Source organism: Mirounga leonina, unplaced genomic scaffold, assembly GCF_011800145.1.
Source record: "Mirounga leonina isolate KUSES-001 unplaced genomic scaffold, KU_Mleo_1.0 Mir_165, whole genome shotgun sequence".
NCBI lineage: Eukaryota > Metazoa > Chordata > Mammalia > Carnivora > Phocidae > Mirounga > Mirounga leonina.
This window is the reverse complement of record NW_023270415.1, coordinates 46,980,789-47,005,433: the sequence shown is the minus strand read 5'-3', so window position 1 is coordinate 47,005,433 and position 24,645 is coordinate 46,980,789. Positions and strand designations below refer to the sequence as shown.

Below are 24,645 nucleotides of genomic sequence, written 5' to 3'. Positions count from 1 at the left end.
AATATTTTAAATGAGTCACTCTCTAAAAGACTTTACTTGGGAGTCAAAAGAACGATGACTTTAATACCTCAGAAATAAAACCCCGATCAATTTGTTCATCAAGTTTAGTACGAATCTGTTCTGATGCGGAAAGTTGGGAAAAAATAAAATACCCTGAAACTGAACTGGTCACTGGAAAATTCTCTTCCTGGTTTATACTTTACTATCTAAATGCCAGCTGGAGCCTCAGGCAAAATGTAGTTTGTAGACCGGTTTGTGGCAGAAACACTGTATCCAACATTCAGAACAGACAAGGTGCTGGAAGAGTGAGGAGAGACTTTATGTGTCTGCTAGTGATAAATTCAATCCTCTGCACTTCTTGAGGCTGAACTCTTTTGTGAGGCTCCTTTGTCACCTGTGCCTTAAGGCAGGCCCCCTAGTAGGTGCTCAATAAAGGTATGTTGGGGGGAAAAAAAGAGACAAACCAAGAAACATACTCTTGACTACAAAGAACAACAAACTGATGGTTACCATAGGAGACGTAGGTGGGGAGATTGGGGAATAGGGAATGGGCATTAAAGAGTATACTTATCAAGATGAAGGGAAAATGATTTTAAAAAAGGATATGCTGGAAAACTCAGTAAGGCCAAAATGGAGTTTGCAAAGGGGTAGTAGGAAGAGTTCTAAGTTCTCATTGCTAACTAAACTCTGGATGACTTTTGCAGCTGGTTTTGCAGGTCATGCCAGCACTAATCTTTTCTTAGCTCTAACATTTAAAGGGAGAAGAGGCAGAGGCATTTTACACTGTTCATGTAGCTCTTTGAACTTCCTTAAGTTGACTGGGTGGAGGCTCTACCGTTTTAGGCTGGCCCGTTTGTATGGCACCTGCAATTTCCGCTCTTCTCTTTCCCCCTCTTCCTGGCTCCAGGTCCTTGCTCCACTGCCAGCTGGGTCAACGGGGGCCCTGGGAACTACCACGTCCCTCAAACCTTGCTTCAGGAGAAAGCAGGTAGTGATCTTTATGTTTTAAATCACTGCAACATGAAGTCTTCCAGTGGACGCTTTATTTGGATAGAAAAATCCAATCTACGAGAAACGGGTCGGTACGGGCCAACCTCTATTCTTTGCCTCTCTTCATACTAAGGCCTCCACGATCACCCGAACCCTCCATCTAAGAAGGTTGCCGTTTCCCCGCCGGAGCTGTAGGCTTTCTGAAAGAGGCCGCCTCACCTCCCACCAGCTCCGCCCCACCCGACCCACCTCACCCCCACTTCGCGCCCCCATTGTCCCCTCGCAGCTGTCACTGCGCACAGATCCCGGGTCCCCTATTGGAAAACTTTCCCGTCACTCAGCCCATACTCCGTGGCCGGATTCCTCTCTCTATTCCGAGCCTTAAAAGGTCTAAGGCCGCTTTCCGCGAGCCAGCAGGTAAAAGTCGCGGCGGAAGCGAGGAAGGGAGGGGCCACGCGCTAAGGTTGGCCCCGCCTGCCGACCGGGTGCGGCGGGCTGGGGGGTAGCGCGCCACACCGCCCCTCCCCGACCGTCTGACCGCGCCCTCCCCTGCCACCCCCAAATCCTGATCACAATGCCAGAGCGGCGGAGCCACTCGCGCAATGCAGCCCCGGGACGACCCAGGAGGCAGTTACCACCGCGAAGCACGGAGGGCGGGGCGGGCCTGGGCGCGGGGAGGGGTTGGGGGGGATGTGAAAGGTCCCGGATGTTGCTGAACCGGAGCCCCTTCTAGAGGGAGTGACTGGCGCAGGCGCAGAAGGGCCGCACGGAAAGCTAAGGTGGGGGTGGGGAGGAATTTCCTTGCTGGTTTAGAGGAAGGGTGAGCCTGTGGAGGTTGCGGGGGATTCGAGAAGGCGAGGTAGGCAGGCAGTGGTGGGAAGGAAAAAGGAAGGAGCTTCCTACCCGGGCTCACTCTCCCAAGAGCAGAGAAGTTGGAAGCTGAGCGGGGTGGGGAGGAGCGTTGGTAGCGGGAGAAGTGTACGCTCCTCCGCTCGCCCTCTAGCGCGGGCGGGCAGGACGCGCGCGCTAGGGAGCGGCGGTTACACTGGGCCCCCAGAGCTGTGGGCACCAATCAACGGTTGCCATAGCAGCGTTTGACGTCATCGTGCGTGTGGTGCCCCTGCTGTCGGGGCTGGTGATTGGAGGAAACCCCGTGTCTGCGGAGCCGCTGTAGCCTGTGAGCAGCGAGATCCACGGACAGAGTCTCAGCCTCGCCGCTGCCGCCCAGAGACTGCTGAGCCCCCGTCCGTCCGCCGCCACCCACTCCGGACACAGGTAAGGGACCCGGCCGCCGCCGCCTAGGCTCACTCCTTCCTTTCCCAGAGCAAGCTTCCGAAAGCGTGGGGGCCGTCTCCGCTCCACAGCGCCTCAGCCCCGCTCGCCCGGCGGTAGCGGCGCTGGGCTGAGGCGGAGTCTCCTCTGGCGGAGACGGGCGGCGGCTTCTTTTCCGCCTGGTTCGGGCGGGCGGCTCGCGGCCGCCTCGGGCTACTTGCTTCCGGATCGACGCCTCGGCCCCGATAAGCGCCCGTTCCCGGACCCCGTCCCCGGGGTGGTAGGGGCGCCCACACGCGAGATCCCCGGGGAGCCGCCCGGTCGCCGGCTGCCGGGGGTGGCCGAGGCTCCTCTGGGCGCGATCCGTTCCCACCCGCGCCCCTTCCTCGTCGCCGCCCCGCTCCCGCCCGAGATAATGACTCGGTGGCTGCGGGCATTGCAGTGGCGCAGGTGAGGCCGCCCCCTCCCCTCGCCGCCCTCCCCTCCCCCTGCCTCTCCCGCCCGCTCCTCCGCGCAGCCTCCGCGCCCAGCGCTGCGGCGACGGCACCCAGCCCTCCCCCATCCGGGCGGCGGCGCGGCGGCAGGGCTGGGCCTGGGGACCGGGCCGCGAGCCGAGGCCGGCCCGGAGGCGCCCGCCAGGTACTCTGGGGCGAGGCCTCGTTTCTGGCACGAGGGGGAGCCGGCCCTGGGGTGGGGCTGGCCTGGGACCTGGGGCCGAATTTCCTGGGTTCTTCAGTGGGGTGGGGGATGGGGCTGCGGTGGGGGTTTTTTTGTGTGTTTTTTTGTTCCCCCTCAGGGTGAGGGGGGGGCTCCGAGCCCAGGTGGGGATAGAGAAGAGAATGGGGAAGGCGGCGGGCCGGCGTCTGGCTCGCCTGCCCGGTGGGCTTGAACGGGAGGGTCCCGGGGCTGGCTTTTTAGACGCTGTTCTCCTCTCGGGGCGGGTGAGGCTGAGCCTAACAGCCGGCGGTGGCCCAGCTCGCCTGGGTGTGGCTCTTGCCCCCTCCCCCACCTGCTGCAGCTGTCGGGCCCTTATAGACTAAATGAGCACCATTGGTGTCCGGTGGCGGAGGAGACGCGGGTGGGAGAGTGGGGTGTGTCCGCCGCCCGGCCGGTCTTGGTTCCGCTTCTGCGGGAGGCGCTGGCGTCTCTGCCCCCGGGGCGGGCGGGCGGCTCCCCCCCCTTCCCCCGGCTCGGGCGGGGGCGCGCTGCTCCTCCCTCTCCCTCTCGCTCTGGTGGGGGGAATTAGCACTCAGCAGTAGGTTGGGCTCCTTGACACAGATCCGCCATGACAAAGAGGGAGAATCGGGGCCCTGGGCGGAGCCAAGGAGGGGTGGTTGCGGATAGCGCGCACGGAAGGGTTTGCACTTTCGAGTCAAGGTCTGGCCGTGTTCGTTTCACCTCAGTCGACGTCGTAGGTTGGTTAAGGGTTAAAATGGGTGCGGCGAGTCCTCTCCGCAATACAGAGGCGAGGCTTTGGAGTACTACTCTGTGAGAAATGCACTTCCCCTTGTACCCGAGGGTTGGGGAGAGAAACCTTTGTGCTGGTTTTTGATAATTTTTCGTTAGAAGCAGCATTAACCTGAGAGCGTTTTGAGTTCCTAAGGGAAAAATTAGTAATTTCAGGGGTGTGTGTGGGGGGGGTATGAGATCATAAATTTTAAATAGTTTTGCATTGGCACGGTATACCTCACAAATAAGCGAGCTGATTACTTCTTTTCCCTGTTCGATTTGGCTTTTAAAAAAGGTATTATGGGATTTCCCTGGGAAGGTAAAGGATGTGATACTGGGGAGTCTGTCCCTATAGTGACTGTGGCTCTTCTGTTCACCTTTTAATAGTGCACTTCAGGCTGTATATTTATCTTTAAAATCACTTATTCTGTGGGGATCAGTGTATGGCTTAGTATCTTTCTGTGCTGTTTTAGCACCTTTCAAAAGGATATCTTTAAGGAAAAGTGTAACGGGTAAATTAAAAGGTCTAGGGAGCTTTAAAATGAAAGAATTAGGTGAGAAGTTAGGGTAAATGCAGCCTGAGTGACAGTTAAATTTTGACTACTAGAAACACTGTAATATATTTAAACTGGAGCAATGACAGAAAACACTGACCGCACTAGAAGCACTTAACATACACATTTTAGTGCTCATGTATCATGGTAAGTTGTAGGACTCATGGATGTATTTTTGAAGCATGTATGCATAAAACAAGGTACAGGTAATGAGGCTTTAGGATCTGTTAGCGATTGTGGGTGCTTGTTTTATATTCAGAATGCCTTAAATCAAGCAATTTGGCCTATTCTCCCAGAAAATTGTCATGCTGTGATCAGCTGGCAGTTGGGGTAGGGGTAATACCAATAAAATTTAAACTTACACATTTCTGACAAGAATAGTAGGTATTATTAAAGTAAAAAGACGTGAGTTACATTAAACTGACCTGAATCATGATTTTGTGGAAGTACGGTAGAGGTTGTAATGTTGTTTGTTGACAGTGCTTTCACTTAAAAAACAAACACAACTGCTTAATTTTGGATTACTTATGGTACTGGAAATTGGAATTGAGATTTGGGCCAAGTAAGGTAAGGGTTAGATTTTAAGGTAGCCTCTTTACCAAATGTGCTTTGGCTTTATGTGAAATGAGGATCTTCTGAACAAAGATGGTGTAATGCAATTTTAGTTTTGCTTCTCATTTGCTTTATATTTATGGCTTTAAATTTGTCCCCTGAATGCGGAGTATGCCCTCTCCCTTTTTTTTCCTATTCTGGTCATCCTTTTGTGAGGCTGCATTAAATTCCTCACATGAAGATTCTTCCATAGGCATTAAAGTTTGAAGTGTTAATATAACTTATTTACAAAAGGTATAATTTTGAGTCTGTTCGGTGGAAAAATCTAAATGCTACTTTTTTTCCCTGCAGAACATCCAGTCATGGATAAAAATGAGCTGGTGCAGAAGGCCAAACTGGCCGAGCAGGCTGAGCGATATGATGACATGGCAGCCTGCATGAAGTCTGTAACTGAGCAAGGAGCTGAATTATCCAATGAGGAGAGGAATCTTCTCTCAGTTGCTTATAAAAATGTTGTAGGAGCCCGTAGGTCATCTTGGAGGGTCGTCTCAAGTATTGAGCAAAAGACGGAAGGTGCTGAGAAAAAACAGCAGATGGCTCGAGAATACAGAGAGAAAATTGAGACCGAGCTAAGAGATATCTGCAATGATGTACTGGTGAGAATCATTCAGACTAGCTTCATTATAATATAGGGCTCCTATAATGAATGTCAAGTGTTCCTTTCAACTTTTTCTTTCTTTGGTTTTTCTTTTCCTTTAAAAAATTGAATGTTCTAAATTTTGAAGTCTTCAGGGTGTCATTACTAAAAGGTATTAAAACAGTTGTGGGTAAATTGGTATAAAATAAATGCAGTACTGATTATCAGTTCAGGTAGACTAAAGACTAGTAGTGTATTTTGTGCTAATTGAAAAAATAAACTATTATCATTTCAGTTATGGTTAAGGTATTTGTAGTAGTTATAGAGCTCATTTTCTTAACTGTACATCTGCGGATACAGGAATTTTACGTATCTTGTTTTATGTAAGAGAGATGTAGTAGGAGACTCATTGTAGACATAATATCCTTCCCTGCTTTAGCCACTAAAATGTAATGAATCAGCTATACAAAAAACTGTGGCTTCAGAGTTGCTTTTTGCCTCTTCCTGCATTTAAGTATTAGAGGTCAACTTTGAACACTGACAACCACAATAAAAGATTATGAATAACTCAAACTTGATTTTTCTAGGTTCAATCAAGAAGTATTTTAAGAATTTAGTACATACTGTCATTGAAGCACTGCTTCTCTAAAAAGCTTAAAAGAATTGAACATTGCATTTTAGCTAGTTTTAATCAACCTTCTTAAAAATGATAGCTTTCTCATTGAGAAAAGTTTAAATCTTAGGATAAATTGGTAGGAGATCCAGTCATTTAGTATATAACATATACATCAATACTTTTCCTTTTTAATGAACCAGGAGTGATTTTATTAAATGATTACCTATAGGACTTGGGTCTCACTCAGTATGGCGGGGCACTTATATATAGAGAGAGTATCCCAATTTCTCTGGACAGGTTACTGGTTCTGGGACTCAGAATAGAAATCCAGGTGCACACTTATTTGAAACTTGTTCATGGAAGGGGTACTCTAATGAGCAACATAGGATTATTTCTGTGGTTTTAGGTTTAGGGCTTTTGTTAAAGTTGTGTTGGTATTAAGATTCCTTCCCAGAAGTTTTTAATTACTAATGGGATTGCTTTAAGTCCTAAATTATTCTCAAATGGTATTTTCTTTAGGCTATATTTCAAAGAACAGTAGTTCTTTGAAATATATATCCCATGTAGTGTCTGTCTTGGGTGGGGTTTTTGGGTTTTGTGGTTTTGTTTTGTTTTGTTTTTCTTTTAAATCTTTACATTAATAGGCGTCATTTATTTCTAAGGTGGGAAAGGAATTCTGTGTTTTTATTAAGGCTAAATAACATGTTTATCTTGTGATTTGCTAAGGTAGTAATATTTAAAATTCAAAAATACATCTTTCTATAATAATAAAACGTGTTGGGTTTTTTTCTCCCTTGCTCTCTATGCGGACTAATACCTGTGTAGATGTTACTGAATTTTCGCGCTGGTGTTTTTCCTGCAATTATATCTGATAATTTTTATTTTGGTTTCAAAGAATTTGTTGAGTTATAACTTAAGACAAAAGCCAATCTTAGGAATAAAAGGGAATGTAGTAACATTTACTCTTTACTAACAAGCTTCTTTGCTATTCCAGGTAGGTATTTGCATGTTTTTCCTACACAAAGTATAAAAGCTCCTGTCATTGCGAGGATTTTTCTAGGAAAAGACTGTAGCAGTTTTAACTTTGCTTCCCTTTGGTTTCCTTATCAAAAAAAAAAAATAATGCATAGGATCAGTGGATGGTAATAACTAGACTAATTTCTAGCTTCTTTGATTGATCTTTGATTGATCTTTGATCTTTATTAAGGGGATTTGATATTGGTGACTATCCATGTTCTTCAGAAGAGTACTGGCCTCTCACTAAGTCTAAATGAAATTTCCATCTTGAGAGTATAGATAAATGAAAGTTTAATTCCTTTACCATACCAGAGCTAAACAAATTTTTGCTTCCAGCCTTGGTCTTTTAGTGACCTAAAAGCAGATCTTTTAGCTCTGCTCTGTTAGTGATCTTTGCATAGTTCATGCTTCCTAACATCTAGTATCTACTCAGGTATTTGCTGAGTAAATGAACAAAAAGGCTTCTTCGGAAAAGGGGATAATAGAACTAGGTCAGCAGCACTGCTAATTTTCCAAGACCTTTTCTGTTTCATCTTGGGAAAATTCGGTATTTACAGATACTGTGGTTCTTTTTCAAGTAGACCCATCATCTTTTTTCAAACAGGTCGTGTTGGCTGTGGAAACATCTTGCATAAAATTCCTTTTCCCTCTTTGAGTAAAATGGAAGAATAAAATAGAGCAGAACTGACATTTCTCCTAGAGAAAAAACTTTCTGATGTATTTGATGATCAGGGAAAGTTTCCCTTAATTATATTGTAAGGTCTTACATGGTAAAAAATATATATATATATAATCACAATTTTTATTCTAGCTTTTTCTGAACTTTGACTCCCCTCCCCACTGTTTGAGAAAAATAAGCAGGTAATCCTTTTTCAGAATTAATGTTACTGATCAGTTGCATTAGTAATGAAACAGACTTCATTGTTCTATTGAGCACCCGCATCATACTGGCCAAGACCTCTTCCCATAAAAAGGAGCTAAGTTTTTCTGAAGAGCTCTTTAGTCTTTTATTAAATGGTTACTGCCATTCTGGTATAAGCGTTTATCAAGTGTTTAATTAATATCATTTATTAAACAGAAAAGGTAGTCTTGTTACTTTGTGTAAGAGTTATAGAGCATTATTGTGGAAAATGGTCACAGGCATGTTCTTCACAACATGGACTTCTCTTTTTGCAAGAGAACTTGGGGTTCTTCCTTGTGTTGTTAATTTGAAGTTTGCAGTATGTGAACTAATGCAGTCTGCCTTTCCTGCCAGATCTTAGACAAAAGCTCTTTTGGTAGTAGGGTAAGGACTCAACACTAGTGATCTCTACTACCTCCTCTGCATAAATCCACAAGAAGCAGCCAAAAACTGGATAGTTTTGTCTTGAACATGAAATGACAAAATACATACTAGAAAACCTAATTCCAGTTCTAAGAAGAATGTAGTGGTGTAAAAAGAACACCACATTTTGAGTCGGACCAACTTTTTACCATCTAATAGTTCCAAGGCCTAAGGAAATCAATCAGTTCCTCTGAGAAAACTGAGTTCAATTAAATGACAGTAATGTCTACCCCATAGGATTGTTACAGAGAATGAAAATCAGGAGGCTCTTAACTCTAGAGTCTAGGAATGGGATTTAAAAGATCCAGGAAGCCTTAAAAACTGTATTTTTGTGGGGCAGAGGGTCCATTTTGACTAGTAAATTTTCCACAGTTTCATTAAAAAATCTGAAAGCCACTGGTATAAGGCAAAAAACAGCTTATAGGAGGTGAAGCAGTAAAATCTTGAATCTGGCGTCTGTAACAGTTGGCAACAGTAGTTGAGTAATAGCAATAGTTACTCAGTTAACTTGAGTTCCATTTTATTATGCTCTACATTTTTATTTGCCTCAGGCAGTTTTAAGGTGTGGTTGCTGGGCACTGGTTTTTATCTGTAGACTACAGAACTGCCATTAAGCAGGAACAAGCTAGGAAACCAGGTAGCTTTTGGGGCTTTGCTGGTCTGAATATATTGTGTGCCTTGGGCTTTAAAAACCACTATTTGGAATTGTAAGCTGACAACCACTAGGCAGCTTATTTATTGGAATAAGGGCTTCTCAAAAGAATTCTGCAGTGTCATACTTACCTTTATTACTTAATATATTTACATGTTTTTTTCAAATGGCTTTTGGTATGTTTGAAAATACAAAGAGCTTCTGTTGCATAGTAGATACACCTGCAGTCTCTTCCAGGGAGGAATACATTGGACAGACTCTTCTTGATAATAAAATTCATTATTTTTGGAGAGTTGTCATGATAAGCAGTATCGCACCTGGTAAGGTAGTTTATACAGTTGGAAAGTCTGAGGTGTGTGATGTGAAAATGAAAGGAAATAAAGGAATGAAAATAGAAAGGCAGGTGATTGCTCTTTGGTGGAAAGGGGAAGAATAACCAACAACTTAAGAGCAACAGGCTACCTATCCTTTTTCAGTATAGCAGTACTTCACTAAGAATGCCTTTCTACCTGTTCTAGTAAAAGATGGAGATGCTTGGTTTTAGTGATGAGCTGTGAAGATGATGATGATTAGTGTGTTAAAAGTGAACTAAGAGGAAAAGTTTAAAGGATTTGAAATTGGAATTAGAGTGAAAAACCTGAGTTAAAATCTCAAGAATAGAAGTACAGGCACACTTAAAATGATTCAACTCTTAATCTACCCAAGAAAAAGGAAGAAATTGTATGTGGCCCCCACAGAGGCATTTTGAATTAGAAAGGTGGAAAATAAGCTCCCTTTGAGTTATAATAGCTCCCCAAGAGTAATTTTGCTTTTCATTTGTTCTTTTAAGAACAGCTTTACTAGTAAAGAAATCCTAGTGGTAACACCTCAATAGTGGTACAATAGAAGCATCCTAATTGGTTAATTGAAAAGTAGTTTATATGATCATACTTGTTTTAAACATTTGTTTTAAATTAAAATACAGATGTATATGTTCATTTGTCCATTTTTAATGTGAGGCGAAGGCCTTTTCAAATAATTTGCTAACTACCCCTATCAATGATGTATCCTTTATAAAATACAGTTTGAGTCTGCATAGTAGAGTGAGAATTTAAATGTTTGGTAAGCAATCAGTACAGAATCCCTCTAGAAATGTGTGGTTTTTTCTAATCTTTTAGTTGCCCAACCCATGCTATTTTTCTGTATGTAACTCCCTTTAAAAACTAGTTGTTTCCTCACCCCCCCCAAAAAAAGTGCTCTTCCAAAGCACTCCATTTAGTTTTCATAGTAACATATCTTTTCACACTTGTATATCCTAACATTTAAAAACAGAACATTTTAAGTAATTATAGCCAGTATAGTGGCATGGTTTTGGAAACAAATATCAGACTATTGGTCGGATATCTTAACAGATGTCAATAACTGCTGATAGAAGCTGAGGGGGAGTCCAGAGAGTAGCTGAAAAGTCTATCCTCAAGCATTTAGCCTAAGTCCTGGGCATTGTCGGGTTTGCTTACCTAGAAGTGAAGAATATAGTATAATCCCGGTTATCAATTAAGTGAAATTTGGTTAATCCAGCAGTTAAGGTTTTGTAGAAGAGTTGTTGCATTCTAGATCATTCTATTAGAACGTTAGGTGGGGGGAACAATGCTTCCTTTAAAAGGCTTTTTCAATAATTTTGCAAGAGATGAGACTAGGAGAGATGGGTACTGGCTAGATTATACTATACTATCATACATACCTAGCATAATGTTATAAACTAAGGAGTGGGGGACTTCAAAGGCCTTGGAAAAACTTAAGGCCCTGGAAAGTGACACCAAATTTTGCCTCTTAGAAGGTAGATTGGTAGACATGCAAAAAATAGTTGTTTTTATAAGGAAAATCAGCTTTTATAATTTTACAAATTTTTTGAAGATTTGATCTGGTTCTTTGGACTCATTTTCTTCTACTAGTATCAGAATAGATTCTCAGTGCCCATATAATGGATATATAGTTAACCATTGTTTATACATTAATTTTGTTTTTATACCTGGGGCTTTAACCTATGAAAGACTTGGGGTTTTTTTTCCCCCATAAATATAGTATCTTTTCATACCTGGTAAGTGGTTCTAGCATATAAAGGGAGTCCCGTATGTGAAATAGTTTTGCCTTTATAATACTGAGTTAAATGTTACTGGGCCATTGAGATTAATTTGACTATACATTTTTGATCCCAAAGTAAGTGATCTTTGGCACATTCATAGTGAAGAATGTATATGCATATGAGAAATTTTCTTTTAAAAAGTTAAAATTATAGATGTTCTGAAGTCAGCCATATTAAAAAAACTTGTTCATTGAAATTATAATAGGTGTTAGAAATTTTTTTTCCCCCTAGAATTTCTAAGATCCCTATTGTGATTTCATCCTGGTTCTTGTAGTTTGATTAGTATGATGGTTTTACATTGAGAATAAACAGTGCTCTTTAGGGGATTTGGAATTGCTCTAAGTTTCAATATGCCAAAAGCCAGAGTTCATCTTTCTTTCGAAGTTACCTCTCCTTTCTATCGACTTAATTTTGGCAGTTCTGTGCTGCATACAGCTCTTACTATTTCTGTAAAGCACTGATTCCCTTCTGTCCTTCTGTTCGATCTTTGCCAAAATCCCGTACATAGAGCCTTTGGCTCTAGTTTGGTCTTAACCACTGTCCCTGATACAAGCCATTGCTAATTCCCATCTTTATGGCCTGAGCATTTCTGCTTCATTACTCTGCTTTAGAATTTACTTTAGTCTTGTTTTTGTTTTTGTTTTTTTTTCCAACTTCAGAGGATTGGCTCCATTCCTTCATTCTCCTTGAAAACAGAATGGACGGTTCATGTTTGTGGTATTTAATTTGATATTAAGCATATCAGTATTTTTTAAGTAGCACAGATTTTAATTTGGCTTGGGAGAAATGGAGTGTTTAGCCACCATATCTCAGCAGTTTCCATGGTATTAGGCACATTGCTGTGCTACAGGTCATTCTTCGTTCTTTCTGAATGAAAAACTTCTATCTGCAAAAATGTAGTACCAGTTGTCATTTGTCATTGATTAGTTGTGCATTTTCTGGTAAGATAATGTGACATAAGTAGTAATGTGGTATAGAATAGTCTTTTTTTTTTTTTTAAGATTTTATTTATATAACAGAACACAAGCAGGGGGAGCTGCAGACAGAGGGACCAATGAGGGGCTCACTCCCAGGATCCTGGGATCATGACCTGAGCTAAAGGCAGACTTTTCACCAACTGAGCCACCCAGGCACTCTGTAGAAGAGTCCTATATCTTGTCAGAGTTCACTTTTCTTTTCTGTTGGCTTATTTTATTGCTACAGTGTGGCTCTTAAGGCAACAGAGCATGGATGTATAGCTGATTTGGTATCAGTATGATCCTGTGATACGGATACGGACGTGCACATTTGTTTACACTCGAATAGATTACTAAAAGGTTTCAACATCTAAACTTTTGTGACTTTTCTTTTGATACAATTTGTATGAGCATTCTTCTCTTTTCCCCCAAATAAAGATACGCTTACAGTGGTGTTAGCCACAGGTAGGATGGCAAGTTAAGAATGTAAGGACAGTCTGTCAAATGTTAATATGTAGAGTTAAATAGACCAAAATAAGACTTTGTTCAATGGGTTGACCTGTATGCCTGTTCATTTTTTTTTAAATGTAGGAAAGACCCTATTGCATTTAATTTTCAAGGAGTGCCCAATTTTGTTGTATTGGGATTTCATTTACTTGAATTGTTTAATGAGTAGTTAAAAACGTTTTTTAGTGGAGGTTAATTCCTATCTTGAAAACAAGTTTTGGGATCTAAGAGGGTTTTTTGTTTGTTTGTTTGTTTTTAATTAGTATTACCAAGGAACCCAGTCTGAGTTGTGTGTTGTCTCATCTTGATCAATTACAAATGCTTTTCTGAGAAAAACCTACTTGTTGATCCAAGACTCATGAATTGTCTGCTTGTAATTTTTTTGCTTCTTAAAACATACAATAAACACCATTGCCCAGAGTTTAGGAGGACGTAGACATGCTTGCACCACATTTAACCCAGGGACATTTGGTGAAATCCTACCCCAAACGCATTACTTTTAAAATGCGATTCTGTGAAATTGACAGTTGAGGGCAGTATTATATATAGGCAGGCTGTAGTATACTTAGAACAAATTCTCAGTTCAATAATTTGAGTACTTTACTACTGTATTTGGAAGATGTTCAGAAATAGACATCCTAAAGTGATCGTGTTCTTTGCTATGAGTAATGACTTTTCCCTCCAGTTTCTCCTTTGGTGGTTTTCGTCTGATAGAGGGGCTTTTCATCAGACTTAATTAGATCACAGGGATAAGACTTGAAGAATAAACTTGTGTAATTTTTCTAAATGTATACTACCTTTAAAGGGATGATAGAATCTAGCACAGGCTATGCAAACTTTTGGGTGACTTTGGGCAAGTTATTCCATCTCTGTGACTCTATTTCCACATCTTCAAAATGGGAATGGTGATAGTATCTACCTTGAGGATGTTTTGAGAATTACTGAGTTAACACACACCCGTGGTGATATTAAAGGTAAGCAAATATACTGCTTACCTTTTTTTGTACCTCTGATATCACTTCAGTGTGACTTGATTTATTAATTTTGAGGTTAAATGTAAGAATTTTAATTGCATAAATTCTGTATATTTAATAATTATTTTATAAGCTCACTATGTTATTGAACAATAAATATATAATATACAAATAAATATATATAGAGATATAATAAATACTAAAAGCCTCTGCTCTTAAAAAATCTTGACAACTTAGGGAAGTGGGCACATACCCAAATAATACAACAGAAAGACTTCGTGTTTGGTTAACTATGAAAGAGCTGGTCTTCACCCTTTTTTAAAGAGCAACTGATAAAATCTAGTCCCACTAGGGAGTTTATAATAATATAATACAGTGTGCATGTGCAAATTGAAAAACACTATAAAAAATGAGGTGTTTTAAACAAAAAGTGTTTTGTGGTGGAAATACTGAGAAATGGGGCCTTGGTTGGTGGTCAGCCCTGGTCAGGGTTGATGCCAACTATAAAAAGCGTTCTGCGTCAGGGGAGAAGGAGGAAAGCCCCCAAGCATGTTAGAACAGTTTTAACAGTTATCAATTGGTGCTCTATAAATTCTTTTTGGTACCTTCTACCATTTATCATGTTATCATTAGGAGCTACATTTTGAATATGAGGTAAAAACATTGATTATCCTGGGATTATTTTGCCTAGTATTAAGAATCCAAAGGCAGACATTCTCTGAACCTGATTTAATTTAGCAGTTTTTCATCCCACTTATTTTGAGTCTTTTCACCGAGGTGATTTTTTATTTTTTTATTTATTTTTAAGATTTTATTTATTTATTTGACAGAGAGGGAACACACAAGCAGGGGGAGCGGGAGAGGGAGAAGCAGGCTTCCTGCTGAGCAGGAAGCCCGATGTGGGGGGCCAATCCCAGGACCCTGGGACCATGACCTGAGCTGAAGGCAGATGCTTAACAACTGAGCCACCCAGGCGCCCCACCGAGGTGATTTTTTTAAAGACATACATACAAAATGTTTTAGAACACCAGGCTTTTTATCAGTTTTAAGTTTTCCGCAGGTATCTCTTGATTCATTTTGGGGAAAATTTAAGGAGCAACTACTCTAGCTTTCAACAGGATTTAAGATGAAATTTTAGGCTGGCTTTAACATTTCCTTAAACACCAGGGTTAATATATCTTGGTTTTCTCAAATTCAGTTGTTGATTTTTTAGAAGTTAAATGGTGAAGATTTGCCATTTATTTATTAATGGAAAATGCATTCAGCTAAGTGATTGGTTACACTCCTCTGTGATCCCATCCTTGAAGTTAAGTGGCTTTGTCTTTTCATACTATATGACCTGATTTATAGGACACCTAAAATTTTACTCTTGTAGGCCAACATTGCATAGAAAGATGAGTTTAAGTCAAAATGTCTGCAAATTAATTCTTGACATGACCTGATTCATTAGCATTTCTGGTGGAGCACTTTTCTTAATTGGTTGGTTGGAAGCAACTAAATGAAGTTGCAGTTGAAAGAGGCCATTCCAGCCACAAGGGGGAGCAAGAGACTAATTTCCAAGTAATGGGCCCCAGTTGCCACAAAAAGCCTGCTTGCTTTTTAGAATTTTAGATTTAGGAATGATAAAAGGCTCAGTGGCTCTGCAGAATAAAGTGAAAGTTCTGAGAAAACTCTTTACACAGGGGAATTGTGCAAGACTAGAAATTTGAACTTACACAATGTGCTGTAAAATTGGATTTCCTATTGAGGTTGTTATTAAAAATGACTTTGAGATGTTACAAAGTTTTGTAACTAAATAATAAAATAAATTGGGAGTTGACTTACTGAATTTTAGGTTTGAAGCAGCATCCATCCTAGATTTTTTATTTTCACAGATAAGAAACTGAAGTTCAGAGGTTTAATGACTTATGTTAGGTCATACCATAAACATAATACTTTGTCTCTTATTATATATCACCTTAGTTGTAGATTGAGACATGATGTTTACTTTGCTTATAAATGCATGAGTTTTTAGGAGGGATTGAGGATTGTTGGAATAACTGGATAAAATTACTTTAATTTCATTAAAAACAGTGGCTTCAAGTTTAGACTGCATTTTAGGATTCTGTACTTAAATGAAAATAATGAGAATCTCATTTGTGAAAACCTTTGTGTCTCAGTTTCCTGCCCCCCTTTCTCTTGTTAACTACTGGCATTTTTCATACATGATTTGTATGAAAGTAGAATATCTGTATCCTGACCTCTCCATTTGTTTTCATAGGAGAGGGCCATGGAAGTACAATCTAAAACAGGAATGGGTTATGGGAGCTTGATCTTTCCCATTCACGTATTTAGTGAGGTCAAGTCAAAGGAGACATACTCTGGGCATATTTTCAAATTGCAGTCCATAAATGTCTCATTAGGGGTTCTTTTGCTTTGATATTCTGGGGCTCTTTACTGTTTGCTAATGACATGCATATTTATCTTAATGGAAATAAAATTTAGTACTAGTAGTGGAATACTAAGAAAAAGTGGGAGCCTCCTTTCTACCCCTCATATTTTTGTTTACAAATGTATCAGCACTTGTTTTTGTGCTGTTTCTCTCCTAAATACAAATTTTACCAATCAAATAAGGAAATTTGAAAAATACAATTGAGCACAAAAATGGTCTGAGCGTGGAGGAGCAAACTCACTGGTATTGTCATGTTCTAGAAATAGTCACTATTAAAAAGGATTTTTCTTTAAAACTTATTTTGATATAATATTAAATAACAAAAATGGAAAATAGCCTTTTTATTTTTACATATGGTAGTTAAATTCTTTCTAACCAGTTACCTTATTTTTTAACTTTTCATTTTGAAATAATTTCAATGTAGGGAAAAAAATTGGAAAAATAGTATGAAGTATTTCCCATATATCCTTTACCCAATTCCCTAAGTATTAACATGTCATATATAACCACAGTATAATTATCAAAATTAGCATTTTGTAAAATAACTGATGAAATAAACTGTATAACCTAGAGAATTTATTCACAGATAGTACCACTTATATAACCCCTACTTCAGAGTACTGGCCTGTTATTTTCCCTAATTCAGAGTACTGGCCTATTATTTTGTTGACTGTCTCTCAATTTGGATTTCTCCGGTGAGTTCTTATAATTCAGATTGTGCGTTTTGGGAAGAATTCCATTTCCTGGAAGTGATATTGTGCCCTCTAGGAGACACGTGATACTATCCTGTTACTTCACCAAGATAGCTAGATAGGACATTAATTTAAACCACTGAAGACTTGTAGAAACGCTGTATGATACAAAAGTATTAATCAGTTGAGTTTTTTTTTTTTTTTTTAAGATAGACGCCACATAGTATGATTGTTTTGTCAAAGGTTATGAACTGGATGTATTTTGCCAAAGTACTTTCTGAATAGATTATGTCATTTTCTGATGGATTACTCTTTGAAAAGGGAAGATATCCCAGTTCTGTAACTTGTAATTTTGCTTTGAAAGACATAGTTCACTAGCTAGCTGGCTTCATGTATTCTAATTGGCAAGCCCAAATCACAGCATATAGGCCAGTGATTTAATTTAAGTGCATAGTCACTGTTCTTTAGGGCTGAAATAAATGTGTACTTTCTAATGGGTATTTGTTAATTTTTTAGATTTTAGTCTAAGGACCCTTAGTCTATAAATTGATTCTCATTTAAGAAAGAAAGGAAGAAAAAGTGACCTTAAGTTTAAAGAAAATCTAACGAATAGTGGTGGGATAGGAATTGCATTAGAGAAGTTTTCCTGGGATAAAATTGGAAGGGAGGTTTTGAAATTAATGTTGGAGTGAAACGCAGGAAGACTTTATCTCTGGATTTTTGTCTCCCTTAGCCTCCTTCAGGGTCATTACATAGAACCCTGCAGCTTATCCAGGGGTCTTGCAAGCATATTAGGATATATATGTACCTAGCCTCCCCTTGGCTGCTGTTTCTGAATATAGTTGACCCTTGAACAACGTGGGGGTTGGGTGGAGACCACCCCCCTATGCAGTTGAAAATTGTATAACTATTGACTCCCCAAAAACTTAACAGCCTCCTATTGGCTGGAAGCCTTACCAGTAACATAAACAGTCTGTTAACACATATTTTGTATGTTATAGGTGTTGTACACTGTATTCTTAAAATTAAACTAGAGAAAATACAATGTTAAGAAAAATCATAAGGAAGAGAAAATACATTTATAGTACCATACTATAAAAAAAAAAACCACTTCTAGGTGGACCCATGAAGTTCAAACCCATGTTGTTCAAGGGTCATCTGTATATGTGCTTATAACACCCAAACACTTGTCATTTTGGAGCAATGTCTTAGGTCTTTAGAGAAAACAGAATATTGTTTTTTCTCTTTTTTGCAGAATAATCATTATCTAACATACAGTACCAACCTTAAGAATTTCTATCATGTTTTAACTAGAAGTTGGGTAAGATGATGAACTTTTGATAGTTTCAGGTTGCTGAACTAAGTTTATTTCCTCAAGATTATTCTAGGTTCTTCTGTTCTATTAAAATGAAACTGTTTGAATTATGCATATGTAATTCAGCCTGGGGATTTAATATTTAAGTGCCTAATACGTATAAAACTTGTTTCTTTAAAGAGCCTGTAAGTAGGTTAAGAATAGATATGTATGTGAAAAGTTAAAGGTATAAAATTAAATTTTTTACTCTGGATAATAATTTAGATGTTATAGAGCATAGGATATGAAGTAAAAAAAAAAATAAAAATTTTCTGATTTTTGTCCTACCTGCTCAGAGGTAATCTGTGTATTAGCCTTAGTCCTATTTTTACCCTTTTGGGAATTTATGGTTCCTATGCAAACAGTTCTATCCTTGAAGAAGACACATGAGTTAGGATCATATACAAAGTACTCTGAGGGCACCTGGCTGACTTAGTCAGTAGAGTATGGGACTCTTGATTTCAGGGTTGTAAATTCGAACCCCACGTTGGGTGTAGAGATTACTTAAAAATAAAATCTTTAAGAAAGAAGCAAAACCAAAAAACTCCCCAAAGTGTTCTGTAACTTGTGCACACATATATGCACTTTGGTGTATGTCTTAGGCTTTAGTCCATATTGACACCTCATTTTTAAAATGTTTTGTAGAGTTATATATGTGTACTATAATTTATGTGTATATATGTGTAATATAATTTATTTAACTAGTCCATTATTGACAAATTAGGATATTTCCTTTTTTTCTTCTTTAATTAAAAGCTCTTGGGGTGCCTGGGTGGCTCAGTTGGTTAAGCATCGAACTCTCGATTTCAGCTCAGGTCATGATCTTAGGAGTTGCGGGATTGAGCCCCATGTTGGGCTCTGCTCAGCGCATAGTCTGCTTGTTCTTCTCCCTCTGCTCCAACCCCTGCTTGTGCTAGCTCGCTCATTTGCTTGCTTGCTCTGTCTTTAAAATAAATAAAATCTTTAAAAAAAAAAAAAAAAAAGGCTCTTCACTAAACACTAGAGGTATAGAAAACATAGGCCTAAACTGAATAGTTTTGAGAATTAGCTTTAGGGAGAACATAGAATTAGAGCTGGATATTTAAAGGTGGATGGTATTTAGCACAGATTGCTTTAAATCAATAGTGATGCATGGACTCCTTTTAGAGGGGGTCCCTGAGGTCACAATTATTTTCATAATAATACTGAGTCACCATTGATTCTTCACTGTGTGGACATTAGCACTGATGCAAAAACTGCTGGTCCTAATACTAACAAAGAGTGGGACCATACTGTATTAGTAATTAGTAATTTATGTATTCCTCACCACCACCCATCTAGTTTTTTGGGGGGGTGGATACTGTCCTTGAAGCTATAAAATCATTAATAGCCCTTATGTAGATAATCTTTTTAATATTCTGTGAGGCATAATGAGAAGTATAACAGTTAACCTCCAGGAAAAGTTTTTGTGATTGAATCATGAGCTGAACTAGCTGCTCCCTTATTTTACCCCACAGAACACTCTTTACTTCAAAGAATGACAGAAAGGCAAGCTATGGTTATTCAGGCTTGAGTATTTGGCAGACATCTTGAAAATGAAGAAGTGATCTTGTCACTTTAATGAAAACAAATGGTATTTGTGACCAGTGATAAAGTTAAGCTTTGAAACACAAATGAGAATTGTGGAAAACTTGTATCCACCACTTCCATGATCTTGACAGCTTTCTAAATTTTTTTTTTTTAAGATTTTTTATTTATTTATTTGAGAGAGAGAATGAGATAGAGAGCATGAGAAGGGGGAGGGTCAGAAGGAGAAGCAGACTCCCTGCTGAGCAGGGAGCCCGATGCGGGACTCGATCCCAGGACTCCAGGATCATGACCTGAGCCGAAGGCAGTCGCTTAACCAACTGAGCCACCCAGGTGCCCAGCTTTCTAAATTTTTTTAATGAGTATAAAGCAGTCCTAAAACCAAAAATCTTTAAACCTTAAATATGGAGCATTTATTGTTATTACTTAGTTTTTTTCTAGAACATGTATCTGTTTATTTTTTTAATTTTTTTTTAAGATTTTATTTTTTTATTTGGAGAGAGAGCACAAGCAGGGGGAGCAGCAGTCAGAGGAGAGGGAGGAGCAGGGAGCCAGATGCGGGGCTTGATCTCAGGACCCTGGGATCATGACCTGGGCTGAAGGCAGATGCTTAACTGGCTGAGCCACCCAGCCACTCCGAAAGTGTATGTTTAGAGAGAAAGAATAAGTACTATGGTTGGGAGGAATAAGTTAGCATTTTTTAAACATAAGGAAATTAGATCATGTAAGAGGAGGGGGAGTCTGGAACTAAGGTGGGTTTCTGGGATGTTGGTGGGTTGGCTGGTTAAGGTGTCATTTTAAAGTTAATTATAGTGCAAATATTTCCTATAATAACTTACTTACTTGATTAGACAGTACTTGAAGGAAAATAGTTGGTTAGGGAATGCTAGTTCAGATTAGACTGTTCTGTCCTCCAAAGGGTATCCCTTCTTGCTCTGTTCTAAATGCTTTCTATATATTAACTCACATTATTTTACCCCTCTTAATAGTTACACAGATTTAGATTACTGAACTCAAAGTGTTAAAAATGAGATTACAAGAGCCACTAGAGCAGATTTTTGAAAGTCAAGATCTCATATGTTATATCTGAATAGAGTGCCTGCTCTGTCAGGAACTATGATTTTCCTATTTTATACTCTCATTTAGACCTCATAGCAGCCTTTTGAAGTAGATTTTCATGTTGATCATTTTATATAACTAGATTTTCATTTAGTTTTATAGATTAGCTCTGAGAGATTAATTTGCCCAGTATTTCAAAATTAATGATGAGGGAGGCATTCAAAGTCTGTCTGATTTTAGAGTTTATGCTTCATTACACCAAGCTGATGCTCTAGGAAGTGCTTGGATACCCAGAGATTAGGGTCTTGCTACCAATTAAGGGTAGTAGTTTTGGTGTTTTAGGTGGTTTCTAGTCTAATTGTTGCCTAAGGTGATGTTTTACTCTTAATTTCAGACTATAATCATACTAAAGGACCAGTGGTATGGTATATCAGTAGAATAGAGATAGATTTTTCAGTTTATAAACCTTTCATTAGAAATATTTGACCACAGCCAGGATTGAATGGTAAGTTCTTGTTAATGAAGAAGGCAGGTTGAACCTACCCCAGGAAGGGCAGTCAGAACTAGATGACATGTTTATATGGTTCCTTAATTTGAATACACTCCAAAGTCAAAGCATTTATGGTATGTAGATCATCCTTTGATCAAAGCATGTGTTAGAAACTTGCTAATAGGGGCGCCTGGGTGGCTCAGATGGTTAAGCGTCTGCCTTCGGCTCAGGTCATGATCCCAGGGTCCTGGGATCGAGTTCCGCATCGGGCTCCCTGCTCAGCGGGGAGCCTGCTTCTCCCTCTGCCTCTCTCTCTCTCTGTTTCTTATGAATAAATAAAATCTTTAAAAAAAAAAAAGAAATTTGCTAATATATTCTGCTCTGGTAAATTGACTGGTTTGAGGGGGGGGGAGTCATTACTTGTCCCCATATATCTTAAGTGTTTTCACAACCTAAGAGGTTAATTGTGCCTGTAAAGAGAGAAAAGTCTTTTTAAGATCTCAAGGGTCACATAATTTATCCATTGATAGGTTGTTTCAGTGTCTTTTCTTAAGAACGTATCATTTAGCACTGGATTATGAACCATTTACAGAAAGATGTTGAATATGGGCTGCTAATAGCATCTTGCTGCTTCCTATCCCATTTTACCTTATTATATATAAAGTCAGAATATGCGTTCACTCTAATTTTGCAAATTAATCATAGATATTTTTGAAAATGTTGGCCATGGTATCTTTAAAAGACAGTGGTTGTCATCAAAAGCAGATTTTTAAATTGCTGAGGCAATACCGTGAATTTTTTAATCAAATTATATTTTAGCAAGATTCATACGGGTTATATAGCCTCGGTGCTTGAGTGTAAGATGTTCTTTAATTTTGTGTTTGGCTTAAATATCCTTTTCCATTTTAATTACATTTGAATTAGAAAGTTAATGTACTATGTTATATGAAGAATTTTGTAAGTGGAGGTACATCAGTAGTCAGCCTACCCTTTGTTTATGATTGGAAGTTGTAATGTCTCATCTACCACTTATATAATGCTGTTTCCCCTTAGAAATTCAGATTCTTAACAGTGTCCCAGAGTAATCATCACTTTCATTATACTATAGTAGATGAATGAAATTTAGAAGGTTGCATTATATATTGAGTAGTATATTCTCAAGTTTTTGTATTTTTTGAAAATAGCTATTAGTCCTTTCCTCTATTTGATTTTTAAATTTGCTCACCTCCAATTTTTTCCTTGTCACTGCTGCTTTCTGATAAGTGCTGCTTCCTTTTTCCTTTTGTTCTTACTCTTTCCATCTTGGTCTTCCTACTTTGCCTCTTTCCTGTGGCTTCTAAATTTGGAAAATGTATATTTTATTTTTCTTTGGTCAGTTTGACAAATTAACATACTTAATCACCTCTTTAGTGCTAAAACTAACTTAATTGAATGAACTCTGTATCTTCCATTTCTTACATTAGTTGAATGAAACCACATCTGATTTATGAATCTATAAAATACCCCAAGTAATCACCTTATTTTTCCTTAAAATCTCTGTAAGAGTAGGTGGAGCTATTTGATTAGGTGGCTTATTCCAAGTTTGGACCACTCATACAAATCTCTTATTGAGCAGAAATCTGCCTCTTGCTGAACTTAACTAGTCTTGTCTAGAGCCATTCTTTCAATTTTCATGACAAGTTTCTAGTTTCTTTACCATTCTTGCTTGCTTTCCTGGATATTCTCCAGTTTGTCAATGCCTGTTTTGATAAATTTCTTAAAGAAGCAATATACTGTAGCTTTGGTCTCAGTACATTATAGAACTGAATCATTTTCCTTAATTTTGATTCCTAATTGTATTAATATCTTGGAATCACATTATCCTTTTTCGTAGGCATAGCACCCTATTAGGGCAGAAAAAAATGTAGCATAATTATAGTAGTACAGGTCAGATTGCCTAGTTGGAGTTGTACCTTCACAAGTTGAGCCTGGGCCCCATTGTCTTCTGTAGGGTAGTTTAGTTTCTCATGGGTAGGTTTATGAAAGGATCAAATTAAAGTAAGTATTAGAAGTGTTATCTTTATTACTGAAATAGCTTTATAAACTTTTTTCTTGTCTATTGCTGCATAACCATTCAAAACATAGTAACTTAAAACAATGATTTATTCCTTCTTGTGATCCTGCGGTTTGCCTCAACTGCAGCTCTTCACATGGTGTATTGGCTGGAGTCACTCATTTCTGCATTTGGCTGGGGCAGAAACACCTGAATGGCTTTACCTAACCTGTCCCACCCCTGGGGCTAGCTTGGCCTTTCTCTCCAGCAGGGTAGTTTGACTTTTTATATGCTAGCCTAGGGTTCCAAGAGCGAAAGGGGAGGCTGCCAGTCTTGGGTTAGGCTCAGAAATGGAACTGAGTCCCTTCCACTGCATTCTCTTGGTCAAAGCAAGTCATCAAAGTTAGCCCGGACTCAGGAGAAAGGAAATAAATTCCACATCTTGACAAGAGGAGGAATGGCATATGTGTGTACAGGGATGGCAAGGGAGTTAGTGGAGGCTGTCTTTGGAGATTGTCTACCACAGTTCTGTTTTTTCCTAGCCAATTGAACCAAGTGTTAGGCCCTTTATTTAATCTTTAATAATATTTATTTAAATATTTATTTAATCTTTAATATCCAGTCTGTCTTCTTGTGTTTTAAGTTTTAATGGTTCTTAGAGTTTTGTCATCAGAAGATACAATAGACAAAAGTATGCCATTTATCCCGTTCTCAGCTTTTTACTTGTAACAGCTTTATTGAAGTATAACTGACATACAAAGAACTGCACATTTTTGTAGTGTACAGTTTAATGAGCTTGCTTTCTCAACTTGTAGTCAGCATTTCACTAGAAACATTTGTTTGCCACTGTTGATACTTAACTCTTGGTCCTTTTGGTCTATCGGGTCAGTAAGCTGCTTGATTACTGTTGTCTTGCCTTCCTATTACTTGTAGTTTCTGGTTAATATCTTTTAAAGTTGTTTCTGTTACTGTTTTATATGTTACGGTTAAAGCAGTGTTCACTTTGGGGGGAGAGGTGCTTAACTACTGTTTAAAAAATTTTCCTTGTGAGTTACACACAATGTTACTAGGGATATAGAAGTTAGTACTCATAAAAGATGTGTTACTACAGATGGGTTGTAACATTTCTTGTCACCTTGACTACACGTGTTTGTGGCCTTCATCTTGACATAGAATGAGTTAAAGTCATTGGAAAGTTGAAGGGGGGGCGCCTGGGTGGCTCAGTCATTAAGCATCTGCCTTCAGTTCAGGTCATGGTCCCAGGGTCCTGGGATCGAGCCCCGCATCGGGCTCACTGCTCAGCAGGAAGCCTCCTTCTCCCTCTCCCACTCCCCCTGCTTGTGTTCCCCCTCTTGCTGTCTCTCTCTCTGTCAAATAAATAAAATCTTTTTTTAAAAAA

General features: G+C 39.4%; 1 protein-coding gene across 2 annotated transcripts in view; it reads left to right on the top strand.

Moving 5' to 3' along the window:
- Positions 1-1,907: 1,907 nt before the first annotated feature.
- YWHAZ (tyrosine 3-monooxygenase/tryptophan 5-monooxygenase activation protein zeta) overlaps positions 1,908-24,645 on the top strand; it is a 33,603-nt gene continuing 10,865 nt past the window's right edge. The window contains exons 1-2 of one of the 2 annotated variants that reach the window (XM_035011650.1): positions 1,908-2,265; positions 5,169-5,473. In XM_035011650.1, coding sequence (XP_034867541.1) covers positions 5,180-5,473 — 294 coding nt within the window. In that variant the 5' untranslated portion in view covers positions 1,908-2,265; positions 5,169-5,179. Of the gene's footprint in view, positions 2,266-2,880; positions 2,902-5,168; positions 5,474-24,645 lie in introns of those variants that run through there. The other variant, XM_035011651.1, reaches the window with a different exon arrangement.